The 19,585-nt window shown below is 41.2% G+C and overlaps 1 protein-coding gene and 1 long non-coding RNA gene across 10 annotated transcripts in view; one reads left to right on the forward strand and one right to left on the reverse strand.

Moving 5' to 3' along the window:
• Positions 1-6,101, forward strand: part of LOC308579359 — a 39,594-nt gene extending 33,493 nt beyond the window's left edge. Inside the window, exon 4 of the long non-coding RNA XR_014004433.1 lies at positions 1,916-6,101. This is a non-coding gene — a long non-coding RNA (uncharacterized lncRNA). The remainder of the gene's footprint in view (positions 1-1,915) is intronic.
• The window catches only part of RALGPS1 (Ral GEF with PH domain and SH3 binding motif 1), a 224,098-nt gene that overhangs the window by 30,565 nt on the left and 173,948 nt on the right, over positions 1-19,585 (reverse strand). For 8 of the 9 annotated variants that reach the window (XM_081180286.1, XM_081180288.1, XM_081180284.1 and 5 more), the window contains exon 12: positions 13,276-13,343. In XM_081180286.1, the coding sequence (XP_081036412.1) occupies positions 13,276-13,343 (68 nt within the window). Of the gene's footprint in view, positions 1-2,007; positions 2,125-13,275; positions 13,344-19,585 lie in introns of those variants that run through there. The other variant, XM_081180292.1, reaches the window with a different exon arrangement.

A 19,585-nucleotide genomic window follows, 5' to 3' on the forward strand; every position in this document is an offset into this window, starting at 1 on the left:
CATTTATGTGGCAGACAACTAGACAAGTATCACAATAGCATCCCACATGTCACATACATTTAAAAGAAAAATGGTACCTTCATTTATATTTAAAAGCAGCTTCATTTTGGCTACAATTGAGCTCTAGCATGATGTAACAAGAGGTGTAATAGTTTAGCAGTTGTATCAGTGTGGCTTACAATCTCCAATTAATATACAGCATTCATATTAATGTTCATTAATTGCATGTACGAATGCAAATTTTAAGAATTTTTGACCATCAAGCAGGACTCAAACACAACATCATTCTCCCACATAAGATTCCCTGTAACTGGTATTCAAAGGCAGATTGCCTTCAACAATGGAGGCAGAAAATACTCATTGTAGCTAGTAGCCCTTGATAGCTTTATCTTCCATGGATATGTCTAACTGGCTTTCAACACCATCCAAGTTGGTAGCCATCATTACCTCTCAAAGTGAATCCCATGGTTTTACTACGCACTATGTGGCGGCGACTGGCAGTGTGTGGTGAAGGCATGGGAGTTTATTGGGTTTGGCACCAGGAGAGGGATCCAGTGATTTATGGGGTTTGGCACCGCCCATAAGGTAGAAGCCAGGCCAAATGGAGGAAGAAGGGTCAGAGTGATCTGAGACAGAGGGAGGCACACAGGATGTGTCGGGAGAGGAGGAAGAGATTGTTCAGGCAAGGGATGGGCCAACAGACTCCTTGCCATTCCCCACCCCACTGTTTCCTAGTACCAGCAGGGGTTTGAAGAGGGAACAGCAGTGATACCTTTTATGTAGGAGCCGCCTCAGGTTGCACATACCCCATCAGATGAGGGCACATAAGCGGGGGCAGGGGGGGCATGGTCTCACTGTTGCTGTAATTACTCCACAGGCACAGACTTGGAGAAAGCACCTATATCCACCACTGCCATACTTGCTCACAAATGAAAGCAATTTTCACCTCTCTATTCAGAACAGAAGGGAGGGAGGGTTCCAGTCCAATGAAATCTGGGCATATTTAAGGGGTCATGTTCAAATTAGGAGTGGATGGACCAGTACAAACAGAATTTGAGAAAGAAAATGAAACAGCCTCTCATGCTTCATGGATTTTTGAAGGGGTATTTACTGAGACCTTTTTTGGGTGGGCAAACTGGTGCCTGTCATTGCCATGTTGACAGCCCTTGGCTTAGAGAAGATATAGGTTCAGTCACCAAGGGGAGGGTAGTGAGAAAACCAGGAGGAACTAAGTTTGCCACCAAGGGTGGGGTGCAAAAGAGGGTTCTGAGTTTTTATGTCTGGTGAAGGATTTTAAGTCTTCAGTAATGCTAAGTGACTACCACTGGTGGTGGCACTGCCGTCAGTTGCAGCATGAAGCTTTCTTCACCTGGGCTTAAAGCAGACAAATGAAATTTGTCAATAAATTTGTGAGCAGATAAAAACAATATTCCAAACCCCCAAACACAGAGAAATAAATCAAATGGGCATCTGTTAAGATTAGGAAACTACTGAAGTTGTACCACTGTCAGCGCCAGAGATGGGAGGAAGGGTTCTGATGGACGTTTCATTCCTGTCTCTTTAATGACTACCAGAAAATAAGCTATCAAAGCCATAAGACCAAAATTAAGAACAGGCATGACAATTAGGCACTTCTGGCTTGCAGTAAATGACTTGCTACTAAAACATCCACAACAAAGCTATTTACTAGTATCCAAGGTTACATCTAACACAAACTGCATAACTAAATGTCAGACTAATTGTTTACGTGGAAAATGATGTTTTCCTTTGAATCCAAAATGAAGGAAGTTCCATCCGGATTACGTCACCAGTGTAGTAGCCTGACTGGCCAAAGGAATATAAATGCACAAACATCTTTGCTTATTCTCTCTTTTCATTTTTCTTCTTTTTAACTCTTATTTTGCATGTACTCCAGATCTAACAAAGTGCGCTCATTGCAAGCTCGTTCCAGGGTCAGACATATTGAGCATGACTGGGCCAATTTCCACCTCATTACGGTAATGTAATTCCTCTGACTTAAGGGAGTTGCTCTTCTGCATTCACAGTGGGGTAATGGAAACGAGAATGCTCTTGTCGGGAAGTATTATGGGGCCTCAACAGTGATTTGGTTTCATGGAGTTTAGCCTGAAGAAATTGAAGAAACAAAAGGATCTATTTATGGCTGGAGTAATGCCTACTGCCTTGAAAAGAACATGACCTGCTTGACCTAGTCCTTCACCTGTCAAATAAACACTACAGTGTATGTAATGATTGGCCATTTTCTTCTATTCTCCATGATTCTTCCCAGAGACTGTATTGGAAGTTCAAGGGTCAAACAGTGCAAAGACCTAACACACAACAGTCCAGACTATGGAATGCTTCACAGATAATGCTTTACCTATGGTGAGATAATCTCTACAAAGGGAGGGGTGTGTGGAGAGTGTACACTGTCTTTTGTTTAGCGTGCGTTGGGTTCTAATTCTAATCACAAGGACATGGATTGTGATGCTGGCTTCCAGAGTCATGTTTTTGCACCTAAATTAATACTTCTTTCTAAAAATATACAGTAGTTAGTAAATCAATTTTAACTTCATCACTGACATTATTTCTGTGTAAGAAAATAACTTGGGTGAAGTGAGTCTTATATGTACTGTATCCACTAATATGTTTGGTTTCTTAAAATGACACGGATCGTATTGAAATGCATACAGCAAAAATGCAAAGCAGGTTTGCATCAGACCAAAATGCATTACTGAGGAACACGGAAAGCTGCTAGAAACTTAATGGTGAGGTTTTAGGAATGAGGACAATTCTTTAACACTTTTCTACATTTAAAAGCTATCAGATGCTGGGAACATACACAATTTCTGCTCTGTATTACGTTAAAACATTCTCTGGGAAAAATTATTGAAGCACATGTTCCAAAACAATCCGTCTGCTGGCTATGGTGCTCATGTTGGACATCTTTTCGTCTACGTTACAGGAACACAGATGGCTTTTTTCATCATAAGACACTTGATTGGAAAATGTGAACAGTTGAAATATTTTAAATGCTGTCCAAATAGATATTGTCTCCCAGTCCTCATGATTCTGTGGCACCACTAAAGAACTTAAAATGTCCCCATTAGAATTCTACAGCTTCTAGAAACGTAGGTACTTTGTACAACCCTGAATTTGAAAGCTTTTTACTACATATAAATGGTAGTAATGGGCTAGTTTTACTCTATGGGTAGCATTCAGAATTTAGCATGAATGGTGGCAGCAGAAACAGAAACCCAGCCATCAATATAAAACTACTCTGTTGTGAAAAGTACTTCTGTCTCTTGTCCATCACTTGGTCTGATTTCTGGAAAGTTGGTTGGCAAACAAGCAGACAGCTGGTTTGCTCTGACATGTCAAAGCCAAAATTGTCGGAGAATAAAGCTGTATTGACTGAGTTTCATGTTGTCACAGGACACTTTGCAAGAAAACCACATTTCAATGAAATGATCTTCAGTGGAGTAGGAGCAGGCATTTGCTAAAGATGGGTAGGAACGAACCCTTAATTCTGCAGTCATCAGATGGCCAACATACAAACTTCACTAAAGAAAAGGAATCAAAGAAGCTGCTTCTCACCTGAATGGATTATGATAACTCAGTTCATTAGCACTACAGAACACCCCATGTGTGACCTCAGCACAGCCATTTTATTAATAATGATGATAATAATAATGTTATTACTGTATTTTTGTGTGTATAAGATGCTCCCATGTATAAGACAACCCCTATTTTATTTTAACACAAAATTAAGAAATCAGTATTTTAAACATCAAACAGAATAATTCTGGTGGGAGGTGGCCCAAAGTTTGGATTGCCATATTTCAAGAGGCTTAGCCTGGGCCACCTAGGTCACCTGCATCAGAGTCTGAACCCAAGCCCAGGCCACCTGCGCCAGAGCTCAAACCCCTGTGAATTCACCATCCATGTATAAGACAACCCCCAATTTTTTACTATATTTTTTTTAGCAAAAAACGTCGTTATTTATACCCTGTCCATCTGGCTGGGTTGAACCAACCACTCTGAGCAGCTTCCAAAGCACATAAAAACAAAATAAAACACCAGACATTAAAAACTTCCCTATACAAGGTTGCCTTCAGATGTCTTCTGAAGGTTGTAGTTATTTATCTCCTTGACATCTGATGGGAATAAATGATAATGATAGTGATAGTGATCTTCCTTTTCAACCTTCAACTTTCCCATGTCTCTTTCCTTTGGTAGCTTCCTTTTTTCCAGGCTAATGAGTCTATATGCCCCTATGCAGTCCTGACTGGCACACACTGCTTTTTATTTAGTACCAGAAACACAGTCTTTTTATTATTTCTGTGAAAGCTCTTTGTCTTCTGCAGTATGAGTAAGATTACAGAAAACAGTTTTCATAATCAGGTAGCCCCTGGTGGACTGAAGGAACCACTGCCAGGGTTGGGGGGCAGAGGGAAAGAATAATTGTGTCTCCTCTAAGCTGAAAACAGTCTTAGTGGAATGGAACTTTACTGAATAACCCTCTCTGCTGAACACGTACTAACCCCTGTCTTTCAGAGGACTGTAACTTGGCTGACCCTGGGCAGAATTTCACACATGCTGCAAAAGCCAGTACGGCTGATGTAAAAGGGACACGCTGACCCTACCACGTTGCAAATCTAGAATCCAAAGAATGGAGACAATAAAGAAATCCCCCTCTCTTCATTTTTAGTAGTGATTGAGATAAGCTCCATGGTCCAGGATATTCCAGCATGAACTAAGGGAAAGTTATGAGCCACTAAAAATAGGGATTTCTAATAGAAATATCTTGGAACACCTTAACAAAAAATGTCTGCTCCAGTTCCAACTATACAATGTATTGACCACACTGAACGTTTTTGTTGCTGGGGCAACAGCTGATTTTTTTGCGTTTATTTAGTTGTCCTCAGTATCACACCACACAAGCAACTCTGCTTAAACAACTTGGTTCAGGAATGCATTTAAGCTTCAGAAATGTTCATTTCTTGATCTGTTTAACAACACTTTTATAGTCCTATAAGTGCTTCTTGTTTAGTGGGCACTAACACACATACGTATGAAAAACCGATGGCATTTATTGTATTATTGGCAGCAGATTAGAGCTTTCCAGCTGGGCAAGGACCAAAAGGCAGTGGTGAGTCTGTCAAAACTGCATGCTAGAGCCAGCCTCAGATGGAAAACCTAATGGAAGAATGGAGCTACAGGAGTATTTCTAAAGGCCACTGTGGGCAGCCTTCAACTAAACAAACCTACCTCTCCCCCCCCCCCCCCGCCACAAAAAGCTTATATGGGAGAGACGTGGGCCTGATCAAGCCCAACCACAACAGATGCTACTGAAATCTTATGGTGACAAAGTGATAAAGCTCACAGTTTGCAAAGAATCTGTTCTTCAGGAATTATTCAGTATCATTCACTTATGTGACAAAATAAACACTCATCCTGTTCCAAAGGATTTTGATCTCAAAGAGATGGATGATAATCTTTCCTGGATACAACAATGCCAAAGGATCCTGTTTTGCATCCAGCTCAACATTTCTTTCTAAAACTTTATTTTTTAAATTTGAACTTTCTTTCATCATTCCTATAATGCACTTGAGGACTATTTTAAAAATAAATAAACAGGGCCAATGTGGGCCAAATTACATGTGATACTGGAGCAATAATTTTGGTGCTTCTGACATTAATTTTCTTTTTGTAAAAACAATTGCAGAACCCTTAGTCTGTGGTCTGAGGGGTGGGAGATAACTGATGCTGCAGCCTGGTTCAGATCACACCCCCTGGAGCTGCTATTAGCTACAGAGAAGAAAATCTGCAAGCTTAAATGAAGAATGGTAAAGTGACTTCCACCTTGGAATATATATGTATATATATATAAGCTTTCTCGGCAAACTACTATAATATTAACACTTACGGTCCTCCAGATGTTATTGGTCTATAACTCTCATCATTTCTAGCCATTGGCTATGCACTAACAAATTAACTGAGTGTCATAACTTACCGAATATCCACAAATTCCAGGGAACCAGTAGCGGGAGGGCCAAACTACAAGCAGGTGCATGTATCTTTATTCTGGGACTTTTTTTTTTTTAACCAAAAGAAGTCTCTGCAGGCTGTAAGATTCAGCAAGGAAGAACACTCTAATCTAAAATTGCTAGATGATTAATCACCTTGCAGATAGTTAAACCTGTGATATAGACCCTGCAACAAGCAAATGCCAACTATGCCCACATAATCTACTCAGCTACAGAACTCAAAACCAGCAATCACAGCATCAGTGGCTCACTCATCTGCACATCCTCCAACTTGATATAAACCATCCCTTGACAACACTGCCCTTCTCCTGTCTGCATGGGACAAACAGGCCAAGCAAGAGGAAAAATGTAAAGGTTGGCATAAGAAGTGGCAATATTCTGACACCAGTAGGAAAACATTTCTCTACTGTTAATCTAGAAGCCACCACTTTTCAACAGCAAGAGTTCAAAGAAGGTTCCAGCATGGAATAGCTGAATTATTCAATCAGTGAATTTAATTCAGTTTGGGAATTAATTGGCACCATGTGTTTCTTTTGTGAATGGACCACTTTTTTGCTCTCTTGAATTCATTGGGGCCATGTATTCCCATGATGCAGACCTACTGCCACTCTATGTATTTCAGGTCTTTGGCTCCACTGAACTTTTCTTATTTGTCTCAATGTATTTATCTCTATCAGGGGTGGGGAACTTTCTTTAACCCAATGGCCATATCCCCTTCTAGGCAAATTTCCATGGGCTGCATGCCAGTGATGAGTGGGGCCAGAGGCAAAAGTGAATGTGACACAGAATTGATCAGATCCCAGCCTCACAAAGCAGCTCAGGGAGGGTCGCCATGCGCCATGAAGGATGTCAGGTGCCCTTCAATCCCAACTTCACCCTTGAGGGGCTGGGACTGAAGGGTGCATGGTGTCCTCGCACCACCCTGCCCAAGCTGGGGGCGGGAGGATCTGATCAGAGCCCTGTGCAGCTTTGCGAGGCTGGGATCATTTTAATATTGAAAAAGAGGATGTGTCCAGGAAAGAGAGGACATATGGCAACCCTACAGATTGTTCTGATGAGTAATGATAATAGCGATAAAGAAGGGCCTTTGGATGAGACAACTGGCATCCTGGCTTAAATATATCAGGGAAACCCATCATCTTCGCTGCCAAGTGTGGCCGATTGGGTAAGCTGCATTGGGATGCAGAACAGTGACCAGACTGTACCCCAAGAGGAAAGAGAAAGCCTGGAGGATTCCAGGGAAGCTGGAGATTGCTTGAAGAGGAGCTGTTATTGTGTTTTTAAATGTGTCCTGTTTCTATGATCTACTTTGATGTTGTGTTCTGAATACTGTTAGTAACTTTTCTTTTATTTCTTGCATAACTGTGGAAAGCAGTCCCTTTTGCTGAAGGGGTGATGGTGTTATAGATTTCGGAGGGACCCTCCTGAACCCCAGAAATTAAAAAATGGTAAGATTTTTATTATTTGGGATGTGAAGGGAGAGATACAATCTGCAGAGGAATTCCTGAGCTAGCCTATGCAAAATGACCTGGCCAAGCTAGGGCCATTAAGAGACAATACAGGGTCACTGAGATCCTGCACTGGCAATGCAAGAGAACTATCCTCCCTCCTTGCCCTGAAGTGTGAACAGAGACTGGGGGTTTAGAAGGTTGCCAGTGTAACTGGGTTTAGAGGAAAAGATAGTTTTTAGTAGGGTGTTCTGAGAAGAAGGAGGAAGAATCCATCTTTGGCAGGCTGGCTGAAGGCTGGCTGCACTGCTGAGGGGGGACAAGCCTCTCATGAAATGACTATGCTGTAAGATCTGGACTCCCTCCATGCAGGTGTAAATAAGTGAATATACTATATTTCTTAAAGCTACGACAGTGTCTCAGTTCTCCAAAGGAACACAGACCCCAGGGGAGTGCCTGGAACCCCATGGACTCTTGCTACTGCTCAGCAGAAAGAGGGGGAGGCACCCAACTTTTGTAACATTATGATGATCCAAAAGCAGCAATGGATTGTATGAAAAAGGCAAAGGAAAATGTGGCAATCAGAAGCAGACACATTTTGTAAATTCAATGATTTCGTCTTACAAAGGAATATGTTCAAATAGTTCCCACTGAGATACAAGACAAACTTATACAAAAGCCCCTCTAAACATCAAGTGAAATCCTTCTCCATATCTTACATGGGTACTTCCAAAGCAGTTATACTTATTTCTGTCAATATGGCAGAACACAAAGCTGGCACATCAATGACAGTTTAGAACAGAAACTGCCTTCAGGATAATAGCTGGTATATCAGTTTGCATGTCCTGATTTGTTTAGTCTGGTTTGAAGACATATTTATACTACCTCTCGTGTTCCAAAACGAACTTCTGAATTAGGGAATTAGGAACGTTGTGCATACCACATTCCTCTTGTCCATGCATATCACAGAAACAGGATACAGCACAGTTAATTTGGACACTTCAGTCAACTGGCAATTACAGGGAGCTGGGTATCATTTACACATACTTAAGAATGCATATGGAAGCTCATGAGCAAACACTGAAAATGAAGTCAGCAACAATTCAGAAATCTATTATTTCAACCCTCTGCTCATTATGAATTCTAGATTCTAGAATTCTAGATGTCAGGAAAATCTCACAGATACTTGTTTCAGAGGGGGGAAAGTCAATATGTATATATTGTGAACTCTGTCATGAATGGAATTAAGCAATTTCAGTAAAAATAGTCATGATATTTTTAGAGAGCAAACAATGAATAAAAGGCAATTGTATCTATAGAATTATCTTTGCAATGCTTCACTTCCATAGGATGGGCAATCTTCAAAGGTGTAGTTTAGGAAGAGGACTTTGTACAAACCAAGACCCTGAAGCTAGCAGTAAAGTTGCAGAATAACTAGTCGGTATTTGATTTTTAAATTGATAGGACCTGTGTCACTGACTAGAAATCACACTATTTAATCTAGATGTCAGCAGTGGGAGGTAACTATTGGCGCCACATATTAAGGTAGTTTGGTAACTTTCTTTGATAGCATCACTATCTATCCCCAAAACTGCAAGATTTTGGCCTCTAGTCATAATGTGGATTTTTGAGGAATTTTTTTACTGTGCCTAGCACTTCACAAATGTTGCTAGTAATCATTACAGCAATCTTATCGGGTAGGTCAGCATTTCCAAAACTGCGGAGAAGAGGGGATGGGAATGAGGCTGAGAAGCTGTACTTTGCCTATCAGATGAGTTCGTGGCTAAGGCTCGATGATTCATAGCCACTATATAACACTCACACACATAAAAATGGTTCTTGAAAATGCAGGATTTACTGTCATTTGAGACAGGGAACATTCTTGTGAAAAGTGACCAGTCATTCTGAACTAGATTACAGCTCTCTGGTTTACACAAAGATGTAATCTGTGGAGCCTTACTCATAAGATGTTTTTCCTGTATCTCCCTTTGATGTACTGTGGTGGGAATATTGCAGAATTATCCTAAGGAATGTACAGTGGACGCTTGGGTTGCGAACGTGATCTGTGCGGGATGCACATTCGCAACCCGCAGCGGTGTTTCTGCGCACGCACGGGTTGCGATTCGGCGCTTCTGTGCATGCGCAAAGCACAATTTAGCGCTTCTGCGCATGCGCGACTGCCGGAACACGGAAGTAACACGTTCCGGTACTTCCAGGTTTCGGCGGGTCCGTAACCCAAAAAAATGCAACCTGAAGTGTTTGTAACCCAGTGTATGACTGTATTTGAAGAATCTAGTGGTATCTTCCATTGCATTTTCTATGCTATGTACTGGAAGTAATTTTACTTCAAGTCTGCCAATGGCATTTATCTATTGCATGCCCTATGGAAGTGCATGTTTGTTCAGCTGCATAGACCCAGAAGACAGATACTGTATAATTCAAACAAACTATGGAAATATTGATAGGATGGGATACTATCAGCTTAACTGCAGGAGCAAAATACTTAAGAAGAGCATGCCCTAACATATCAGGCATAAGAGGTGTGTCCTATAACACAATGCCTCAGCACAAGTGAAAGTTAGCTAAACTCATTGCCAGTATTAAGTCTACTGAGAAAGATACAACAGTATGAACACATCAGCATGGCAACATTTATACTGCACGCTAAATCAATTTAACAACGCTGATTTTTTCATGCAAGAACCACTTAGACAGCTCTCAAAGAAAGAAGAATTTAAATAGTTATAAACCCTGAAGGAGGCATGTCATGGGAGATTGCCTTGCTTTCTGATTTGTTGGTAGGGGCTGATAAAAAGGTAAATGTATATAATCAACCTCAAGCACATCAAACTATGGTAGTTACAGAGTATTCACTTCTACCCCATGGCTATGTTCCTTTATACAACAGCAGTTTGGGTTTTTAAAAATCATCTCCTGTCCAAACCAGTGGGATGCACAGTGGAAATAAACCTAACAACGAGGCTCTGAATCAATGCCACCCAGGAGAACTGGTCTCTGGCAGTCTCCATGTGGAGATGGGGGCTGGTGAGGTGGGCTTGGCTAGCTAATCTTGCCCCTGTGCCAAACTGTTCTGGCCAAGCCCACAGATTTAGAAACAGTTCTATTTTATCGTACATGTTTGTGTGCATGTGAGAAAGAGATAGGGGAGAGAGAGAGAGCGAGAGAGAGAGAGAGAGAGAGAAACTGGATTAAAACTCTTACCAATTTACTATATATATATATATATATATATATATATATATATATATATATGAATGAAAAACTTTTACATGTTCTGACAACCTATGCTTCTAGCTACTCTGCTCTCTGTGTGGTTCAGAAGTTTGTTCTACTTCTTTAAAACTACTCAAGCTGAACTACTGTATTTTTCCGTGTATTAGACAAGGTTCCCCCCCTAAAAAACAATGTCAAAAATTAGGGGGCATCTTATACTCTGGGCCATCTCCCCTGATTTTCTTAAATCTGAGTCCCCCAAAATAGGAGGTGTCTTATACATGGGGGCATCTTATAGGCGGAAAAATATGGTATATGTATTCTATGACACAGGGGTGTAGCATGGATAGGGTGAGGGGGGGCTGTCGCCACAGGCACAGGTTTTTTGAGGGTGCATTTTACTCCTCACGTCGCCCTTGCCAGCCCTGCACCGCTTTGCAAGTCTGACCCTCATCTCCGCCTCACAAAGCAGTGTGGGGCTGGCAGGGCGTCAGGAGGACACAACAGAATTGTGCCCTTCCAATCAGCCCAATCAGACTGTTTTTAAGGTTGTATGCCTGCCCCGCTGCATCCTCCTCACATCACCCTCCATACCCCCTGATGTGCCCGCCTGCCCCAGGCACCTTGAAGACACACACTGCTGCTGCTATGACAACAAGCCGAAAGATGAAACTAGTACTAAAAACCCATTGCTGAAGGCAAGCATAGAAACCTATGTATGAGTGGGTGTTTTTTTTTTTAAAGCCACCTTAATATAAAAAATGCAAAGTTTATATTATAGAGATTCCAACACATCTGCCTATTGTTTCGTATTTGCTATATATTTTGGTGGCGGCTTCTGTTCTTCCCTCTATTGTATATATTCTATATACAAACATTTATCTGTGTTGTATATCTGCTACACAGTGGTGTTTAGCGGCATGGAGTTGGCTTGGTTTCACTTCACTTTTATGTGTTCTCTCAAGCTATTCTATTCTGCTCAAGGCACTCCAGCTTATTGCATGTAACTCCACTGATGACATTGTATAGCCATTATTATGGTTTCTGAACAGGTGGCAACAGTATGGTAGAATGCTCTCCCTACAGAAATACGAGAGACCAATCATTACTGTCATTCTGCCAGCTCTTGAAGACATACCTGTTTAGGAAAGTGTTCCATAAACTCAACTTCTGATCTTTCTGTCTTAACTGTTCAACTGTTTTAACTATCATGCTTTTTAAATGGTTGTTTTAGGGTACATGTTAATTATGGATGTTTTAATGTCCTAATGGAATTGTTATTGAATATTTTAATTATGTATGGATTTTCTAACTGGTTTTATAGTTGTAAACCATCTAGAAGCCATTTTGGCATATAAGCGGTGTATAAATGAATAAATAATATAATACTAAGTCTCTTCCAACGTAACACACAAAATGACCTATCTAGTTTCCCAATCGTTTTCCAACCTACTTTCCTATTCACAAATGGAGTTTTGCTTTGGTTTTTGTATGCAAGTCTATTCTTAATGGCAGCTGAATTGCTAAGATACATGTTTAAGCTTCAGATATATTATAATCCTAATTATTATTTGTAAAATGAATGAAGACAGCTTTGTCAATTTTGTATGCATTCTGCAGTGAACATTCAAAATGCAAAAACTACCACAACTACCCAAGATTGTTGCTGGTAAATATTCAAAATTATGGAATTACAATAGTGAATACGAACAATCACTGTATGTTGACAATCCCTGATAAATGTCAATGTTCTGAAAGCTCAAATCTGTGCTGGTTAACCATCCATCCACAGCCCCAACCATTACCAGAACTGGTCAGGTGGGAAGGATGACTCCTCCTCCTTCTAGAGAGGAGAAGAAAGCTTTCAGTAGACCCTGCTTGTCCTTCCAGTAGGAAGTATCATCACTAAAAGGAATTCATAAGTAATTCTCAGGTAAATATCATTGTCAGCATTTACTTGTTAATATCCAAGAACTGAAGAAACAGAAATCTATTTTCAGGCTCAGGCATTCACAAAATTTATCAGGCATTGTCAAGCATTCACACGTGAATGCCACTGATCACTAAATTTTGAATATTGATTGTGACAGAGAAAGCACACTTCTCAAATTGGAATCAGACTATTGATCGATGGATTTTATGTCTTATGCAATAACCAGTCTTCTCAACCATTATTGATCTAAGATAAAACTTTTGCAGTAAGGCTTTCTGAAAACCACATTCCCAGTACAGTAGCTCTGAATGCTATGAAACACTCCAGTCATTTCACCTCATCTCCATAAACACTGTGGGATCTGACCCTTCACTATACATTAGAAATAGTTTTTCAACATCTGAGGACATCTGTCAAAGGAAAACAAACAGGCCCAAGTGTGTGTCACAACCACATAAACATCAGGGTGCCTATGCAAAAAGGAATCGCCAGGGTGGTCCTTGGATAGAAAATGGCGTGCAGCCCTGACCAATAGCAAAAAGACTGTGAAATTGTAAAGTTAAGTAATGCTATGTTGTAGGCTTCTTAACATTCCCAATAAATTTAATCATACCTGCAAGATCTTCCTTTGAAGATACCAGTCGCGGAGAGCTGTTTCCTGGCTCAATTCTTAAGGATAATCTAGAAAAGAGAAATGGTGACATGTCAGGAATTAAATAGCTTAACAAAAGCAAAGGGATAAACTTTTTTAATGTTATTGGTTGAAAGCAGGAAATCTAGCTTAGCCTGGACATCTCTTACATTCTTTGGATATGACGGGTGCATACTAAAGTATTAAATCCTTGCAGTGTGAAGCCCAACAGAATTTTTTACACTTGGTAAACACAGATCTTTACTGAGAAGATGTTTAAGCAGCTATTAACACTAGGTAAGACATGAATGAAAAACAGCTCTTTTTGTTTGCTTATACAGTGGTACCTCAGGTTACATACGCTTCAGGTTACATACACTTCAGGTTACAGCCTCCGCTAACCCAGAAAAAGTGCTTCAGGTCAAGAACTTTGCTTCAGGATGAGAACAGAAATTGTGCTCCAGTGGCGTGGCAGCAGCAGGAGGCCTCATTAGCTAAAGTGGTGCTTCAGGTTAAGAACAGTTTCAGGTTAAGTACGGACCTCCGGAACGAATTAAGTACTTTACCCGAGGTACCACTGTACTGTAATGCGTAAGGACTGGTAACTAGTGAGCCCTGAACCAGTCTGCCTCCACTCCCCAAAAAGTGATTCCTGACAGCAAAATTTCAAACAAAGAGGCCAAAGAGATATGAAGGAAGTGGCAGCTGCTGTAATGAGAATTGCCAGGAGGCCATATCTCCACTCCTTTGTCCACTGATCCTCTGCTGTTTAGTGGCTTGCTGGTTGTTTTTTTCCAGTTGCCCTTCTTTCTTCCTACCATTCCTCTTTCCAGAACAGGACCTTCTCTTCTATATTTATTTGTCATTGCTCTTGGGAAAGTGTGGGCTACTAACTGAAGTAAACATAAAAAAGAAAAAGAAAAAAGCATCACTGTGCATCAGGGAAAACTGCATATGTATACATGAAAACAGATCTTGTTCTGGAGGGACTGAAGGTGGTATGTGGTTTGACAAACAAGAAGCTTGAGGTTTGTAGTTAGATAGCCTCTGATGTGTGCATTCCCGATACAAATCTCTACACATTTGATTAAAAGCCTGGTTTATAGCCCTCCAGAAGTGAGCTGCAGACCCTTCCAAGTCTCCCTATTTTCCAGGTATGTCCCTGATTTAGAGAAGCTGCCTCGGTTTCTAATTTGATCCTGGAATGTCCCACTTTTCCTTAGAATGTCTCGATTTTCATTGGAGAAATGTTAGAGGGTATAGAGTTAGAGGGTATAGAGTTATCTGACCCCCGAGCTGTCTGAAGGTAATCCGGTATAAGAAAGGTTTTTTTTTAATGTTTAATGTTTTATTATGTTTTCATATATGTTGGAAACTGCCCAGAGTGGCTGGGGCAGCCCAGTAAGATGTGTGGGGTATAAATAGTAAAACTATCATTATGGAATGGAATGTCCCTATTTTCATCAGAGAAATGTTGGAGGGTATGGAGCTGTAAACTGCCACTCTCATATGAAAGTTATGTTAACCATGGGGAAGCAAGAGGTGGGGTCCTGTGCAGGCAGAGAAAGATGAGAAGGGAAAGAGAAGGGAAACACAAAAGACAAAGAATGCATTGTAATAAGCCAGCTCATGTTCCAGAGTTCTGGCGTCGAGTGCAACATTATCAAAACACTGCCCACCCCCAAAGTAGGAGGTATGCACACATGTCTGCAGAGAAGACATCCATGAAAATGCACTTTTCCTTACAAATAGCATTAAATAACTTTAACAACTACAGATTCTCTCACCAGACCCTTGAACATATTCTATTAATTCTCAGTTGTCACAGTCTTCATGTATAACTCACAAACACTGCAAAGCTATTAATAGGATATCACTGGCTAAGACTACCCCAAGTCTTTGGTGAGCTATATTCATATGTTGACAAGTGTGGATCACATTATTTGAGAGAAACAAACATTCACTCTGTAAGGCCAAACAAACATGCAACCTGTTCCACTTCCGAAATGGTGTGGACACCCCGCCCCCCGAGAGAGAGAGAGAGAGAGAGAGAGAGAGAGAGAGAGAGAGAGAAACACATATAATGCACAAGGTGCCAACAGATAGATTGTCTCTGGAATACAGATTAACCTCCTGCTACCTTTAAGATGAAGTTCCCTGAAGATGTTGTTTTTTGTCTTTAGCACAAAGTTCAAGGGCATTGTTACTGCAACTGAACGAAATTTTGATTTCCCCCTTTCCCCCCACAGCATTTTGTTAAGCATGACTAATCTAGGACTCACCAATAACCTAATTTATGCAAAGAGAAGAGCTTTGCAGAGTTTTACACACAAAGAAGAGGATTATACACTTTTGAAACAGCAACTACAACCAATTCTTTATTCAAACATTGACTGCTTCTTTGTTTTTAACTGTTTTAAATTATCTTAAGTGTAAATTGCCTCAAGGCTACAGTTTAGGTAATAATAATAATAATAATAATAATAATAATAATAATAATAAACCAACTATTTTCATTTGATTCTGTTTTTGAACTATTTTCGTAATTTAATTTACCCTTTCTTTCTTTTTTTATCCCTTTCATTTCTTCATTTCTTTAGAGGATAAGAAAGAAGCTGTGGCTATCTCATACTACCTTGCATTGCTCTTATTGTGAGAGCATAAGGGGGAATTAATGAATATCACTCTTACAACACAGACATCTGCATATTCACTCCCCCTGTAAGTCCCACTGTATTTAATCGCATTTACTTTCAGGGCAAGTATGTATAGCATTGCAACTGGGTTCTTTTTGTGCTTTCTTTCTTTTTTCTTTTTGCAGGCAGGATTTACCGTATTTTTCGCTTCATAGGGCGCACCAGACCATAGGGCGCACCTAGTTTTTAGGGGGGGAAATAAAGGGGGGGAAATTTCTTTGCAGGCTGCTATCCGCAAGCCTTTGGAGCCCAGTGGGAACCCGCACCGACCCCTCTCGCTCTCCAGGCTTCAGCGAAAGCCTGCATTCGCTCCATAGGACGCACACACATTTCCCCTTCATTTTTGGAGGGGGAAAAGTGTGTCCTATAGAGCGAAAAATACGGTACTAGTTATACTAAGTAGAGAAATACCCAGAGGGCTATTTTGAATGGTAACACACACTTACACACACTTTGTTTAAGTACTATATAAATGTGATTCTAAAACATAAAACCTGCTCTGCTAAATGTTGAAGTGTGCAGTTACGGTTGTTGTCATACTCCAGAAAGGAGTGATAACAATACTGGAAATGTTCCATTTTCTAAGATTCAGTCCTGGTCTGTAGGCGTCTGTAAGATACCCCTGCAAACTGCAAAAAATTATAAATTTCCCAGGTGTCGAAATAAGATGGTTAGGTACCTGTCACCAGGAACAGTGGTTTTTTTTAAAACACCAAGTATAATACCAGTGGTGTTATTATGACCCTTGTTTGTTTATAGGGAGTCCAACCAAGCCTTCTAAAAATTGCCAAAGTACGGACAACAGCTGGTGCACAAACTAAGCAAGTTGAGCTGCTCTATGCTGTGGAGGCAGCCTGCGCCGCCACTGACAAGGGTGATCCAAGAGCATACCCAGGCTGCAAATCTGTTCCTTCAGAGGGAATGTGACCCCATCAAGAACAAGAACACCATTCACAATGGTTAAAATTCCCGAGTGTAGCCTTGGTACCAGAAGTGTCTCATTTGCTTCCTATCTCCAAGAAAGAACTCTTTTTTTCTTTGGCTGCAAGCTCAGCAGCAACTCAACTCAAGTCTTTCTTTCCCAGAACTTTCAATGGCTGTTCCACTTAGGTCATTGCAATAACAGTAAATGCCTTAAACGTAGTCCATGTATTAGACTGCAAGCATGTAGGAAGGGCTGTGCTGCTTTTAAATGTTTGTCCAGCAACAAGAAAACTTTAGGAGCCTTACAAACAAACCATTTCATGTACAATTCCATTTCAGGCCAGCTGGGTCTACAATTCATGAACATCAGGGGTCGGCAAAATTTTTAACTGCGGGCAGGTCCACTGTCCCTCAGACCTTGTGGCAGGCCAGAGAAGCAGCACGGGGGGGGGGGGGAGAGGGAGCTGGAAGAAGAGGCGAGGGGGGGCAACCATTGTGCTTACCTTCCCAGGGGCACGATCCGTAGCACATTTCATTCTCAGCAGTTCTTCAGGCGCTGAACAAACGGCCTTGAAATGATTGTGGCTTACTTGCGAGTAAGTGCGTCTTTAGGGCTCTTAGTGTCCGTGCATCCAACGACAGGGCAGGGTGCATCTACGCGCCAAGATGTGGCATCCCCTGGTGGCGCAGGTGGAAGCAGGCGGGGAAGGGAAAGCAAACTTCTAGAGCTGGGGAGGAGCCAGAGCAGGCAGTGGGTGCTGTCTTGCCTCCTTGCAACGGGAGGAAGAGGCTGAGTGGCAGCGGCTCTGCCAATCAGACATCGCGCCTGCTTTACCTAAGTGCGGTGCGGGGACGTCTCTGCCAATCAAACACCGCTGAGGTAAACCAGGCACAGCGTTTGATTGGCAGAGATGATCCTGTGCCACGCTGAGGTAAACAAGGCACGGTGATTGAGTGGCAGAGCTGCATCGCCAGGAGTCTTGGCTTCACGGCGGGTTCCATCTTCACGGCGCAGGCCGGATTTACAACCCAGGTGGGCCTGATCCGGCCCGCAGGCCTTAGTTTGCCGAGCCCTGGTAAACATTCTCAGTGGGTGGGAAGGATGCATCTAGCATCAAGAAAAACAGGGTGTTTGGGAAATTAGGGCCACCAAAATCTGCCATTGGGTAAAAATTCAATGCGAAAAATATATGACTCAATCTTGGGAGGTTGTCCTGCTCAAGTCCCATTAAAATGAAAGATGTAAAAGAGAGTTCTTGTGTGGCTCTCATTCAAACCAATGGTTTATGTATGAGAACTTTGTGAAGAACTGGTCCCACAATAACTACTTGAGCACAGAACAAATCTATTACCCAAGTTTCAGTTTTATAAAAAGTTAAGACATATCAGATTAAAGACACAAATGCAGTGGATAGTCTTGCAATGATCCTTATCTTTGGCTTTAAAATGTATAGATTTGTTATTTATAAAGTTATTATTGTAAATGAATCCCTCATTTTCATGGAAGGAAAAGCTCAAAAGACATATTTTTAAATTCCCATTTGTTGGATTTCAGCATCTGAAAAATGACGACATGCTTCTTGTAAAAAGCAAGCAATGCTGAGGAAGTTACAATAAATACAGCCCACAACACACCGCCTCTGATGTGGTTAAAGGAATTTTTAGAGGGGAGGTTTCCCCCCACAATGTTAAGTTTTTAAACTTGATGTAATTAAATGCTCATCTTTGGGGAATTGCCCAAAACATGCATAAATAATCCAACAGCTTTCACAGCATCCTGTCCCTGGACCTTCATCCACTATGGTGGCTATACAAGTGTTCTAGTGATTGTCAATTCATTATTGTGTAGATCCTCTTTTAACCTCATATAGCTTTGGAGGCTGGCCTTTTCCATACTATTCCAGATGTTTATTTATCCAGTCTGGATGACTGTTTTCTTTATGAAAAGGTTTTATGAGTTTATTTCAGGCCTCCTGTTGGAACAGATTCTTGGCTGATCTTGGACAATTGTGCAGTTTCAGGGTGTAATCTAAGATTTAAAAAACTTACACATGAGGCATTTTTTCCTTCATCTTGGATTCACTTCACACAATTACTTGCATATTGGCCAAAGTGAAAGTCATGGCAACAGTGTAGTATAAGGCTGCCCTGCATTTGTGCTCATCTCAGTTTTCGTGTCAAAAGTAGTTTGGAGTGCAGAGCTGGAGAAGCATTTCCTGAAGAAAACTTTAATTAATTTAATGATGTTGTTGTTGCTGCTGCTGTTTCTGAAGTTACTTGCTGATTCTACTTCCCCTATCTGCTGCTGCATCACTGTTATTTTTCCTTGCACGGCTTGGGAGTGAAAGAAGGAAGGGATAGAAGCTTCAGATATGTTTGGGCTTTTTTGCTCAAGGGCGTGTCAAGCAGAGATGGAGAGTATCAGGATTTTCCATCCTGTTTTTGCAGTTAGCCAGCATTAAAAGAACTGGTGGCATTGTAACACCTTGTCAGTCCTCCAACAAAGCAAAAGGATTCATGGTGGGTATTGGCTAGTCACAGAGGAGGTGGTGAGACAGCAAACCAGAATTTGGTGAGACAAACTGCAGTTTGAATGAATGTCTGTCAGCTGAATCTTGGCTTGTTCAACACCAGTTTAAACTATGGTTTAGCACTGCATCCAAAGTGACATT

This window comes from Podarcis bocagei (assembly GCF_964188305.1).
Source record: "Podarcis bocagei genome assembly, chromosome: Z".
NCBI lineage: Eukaryota > Metazoa > Chordata > Lepidosauria > Squamata > Lacertidae > Podarcis > Podarcis bocagei.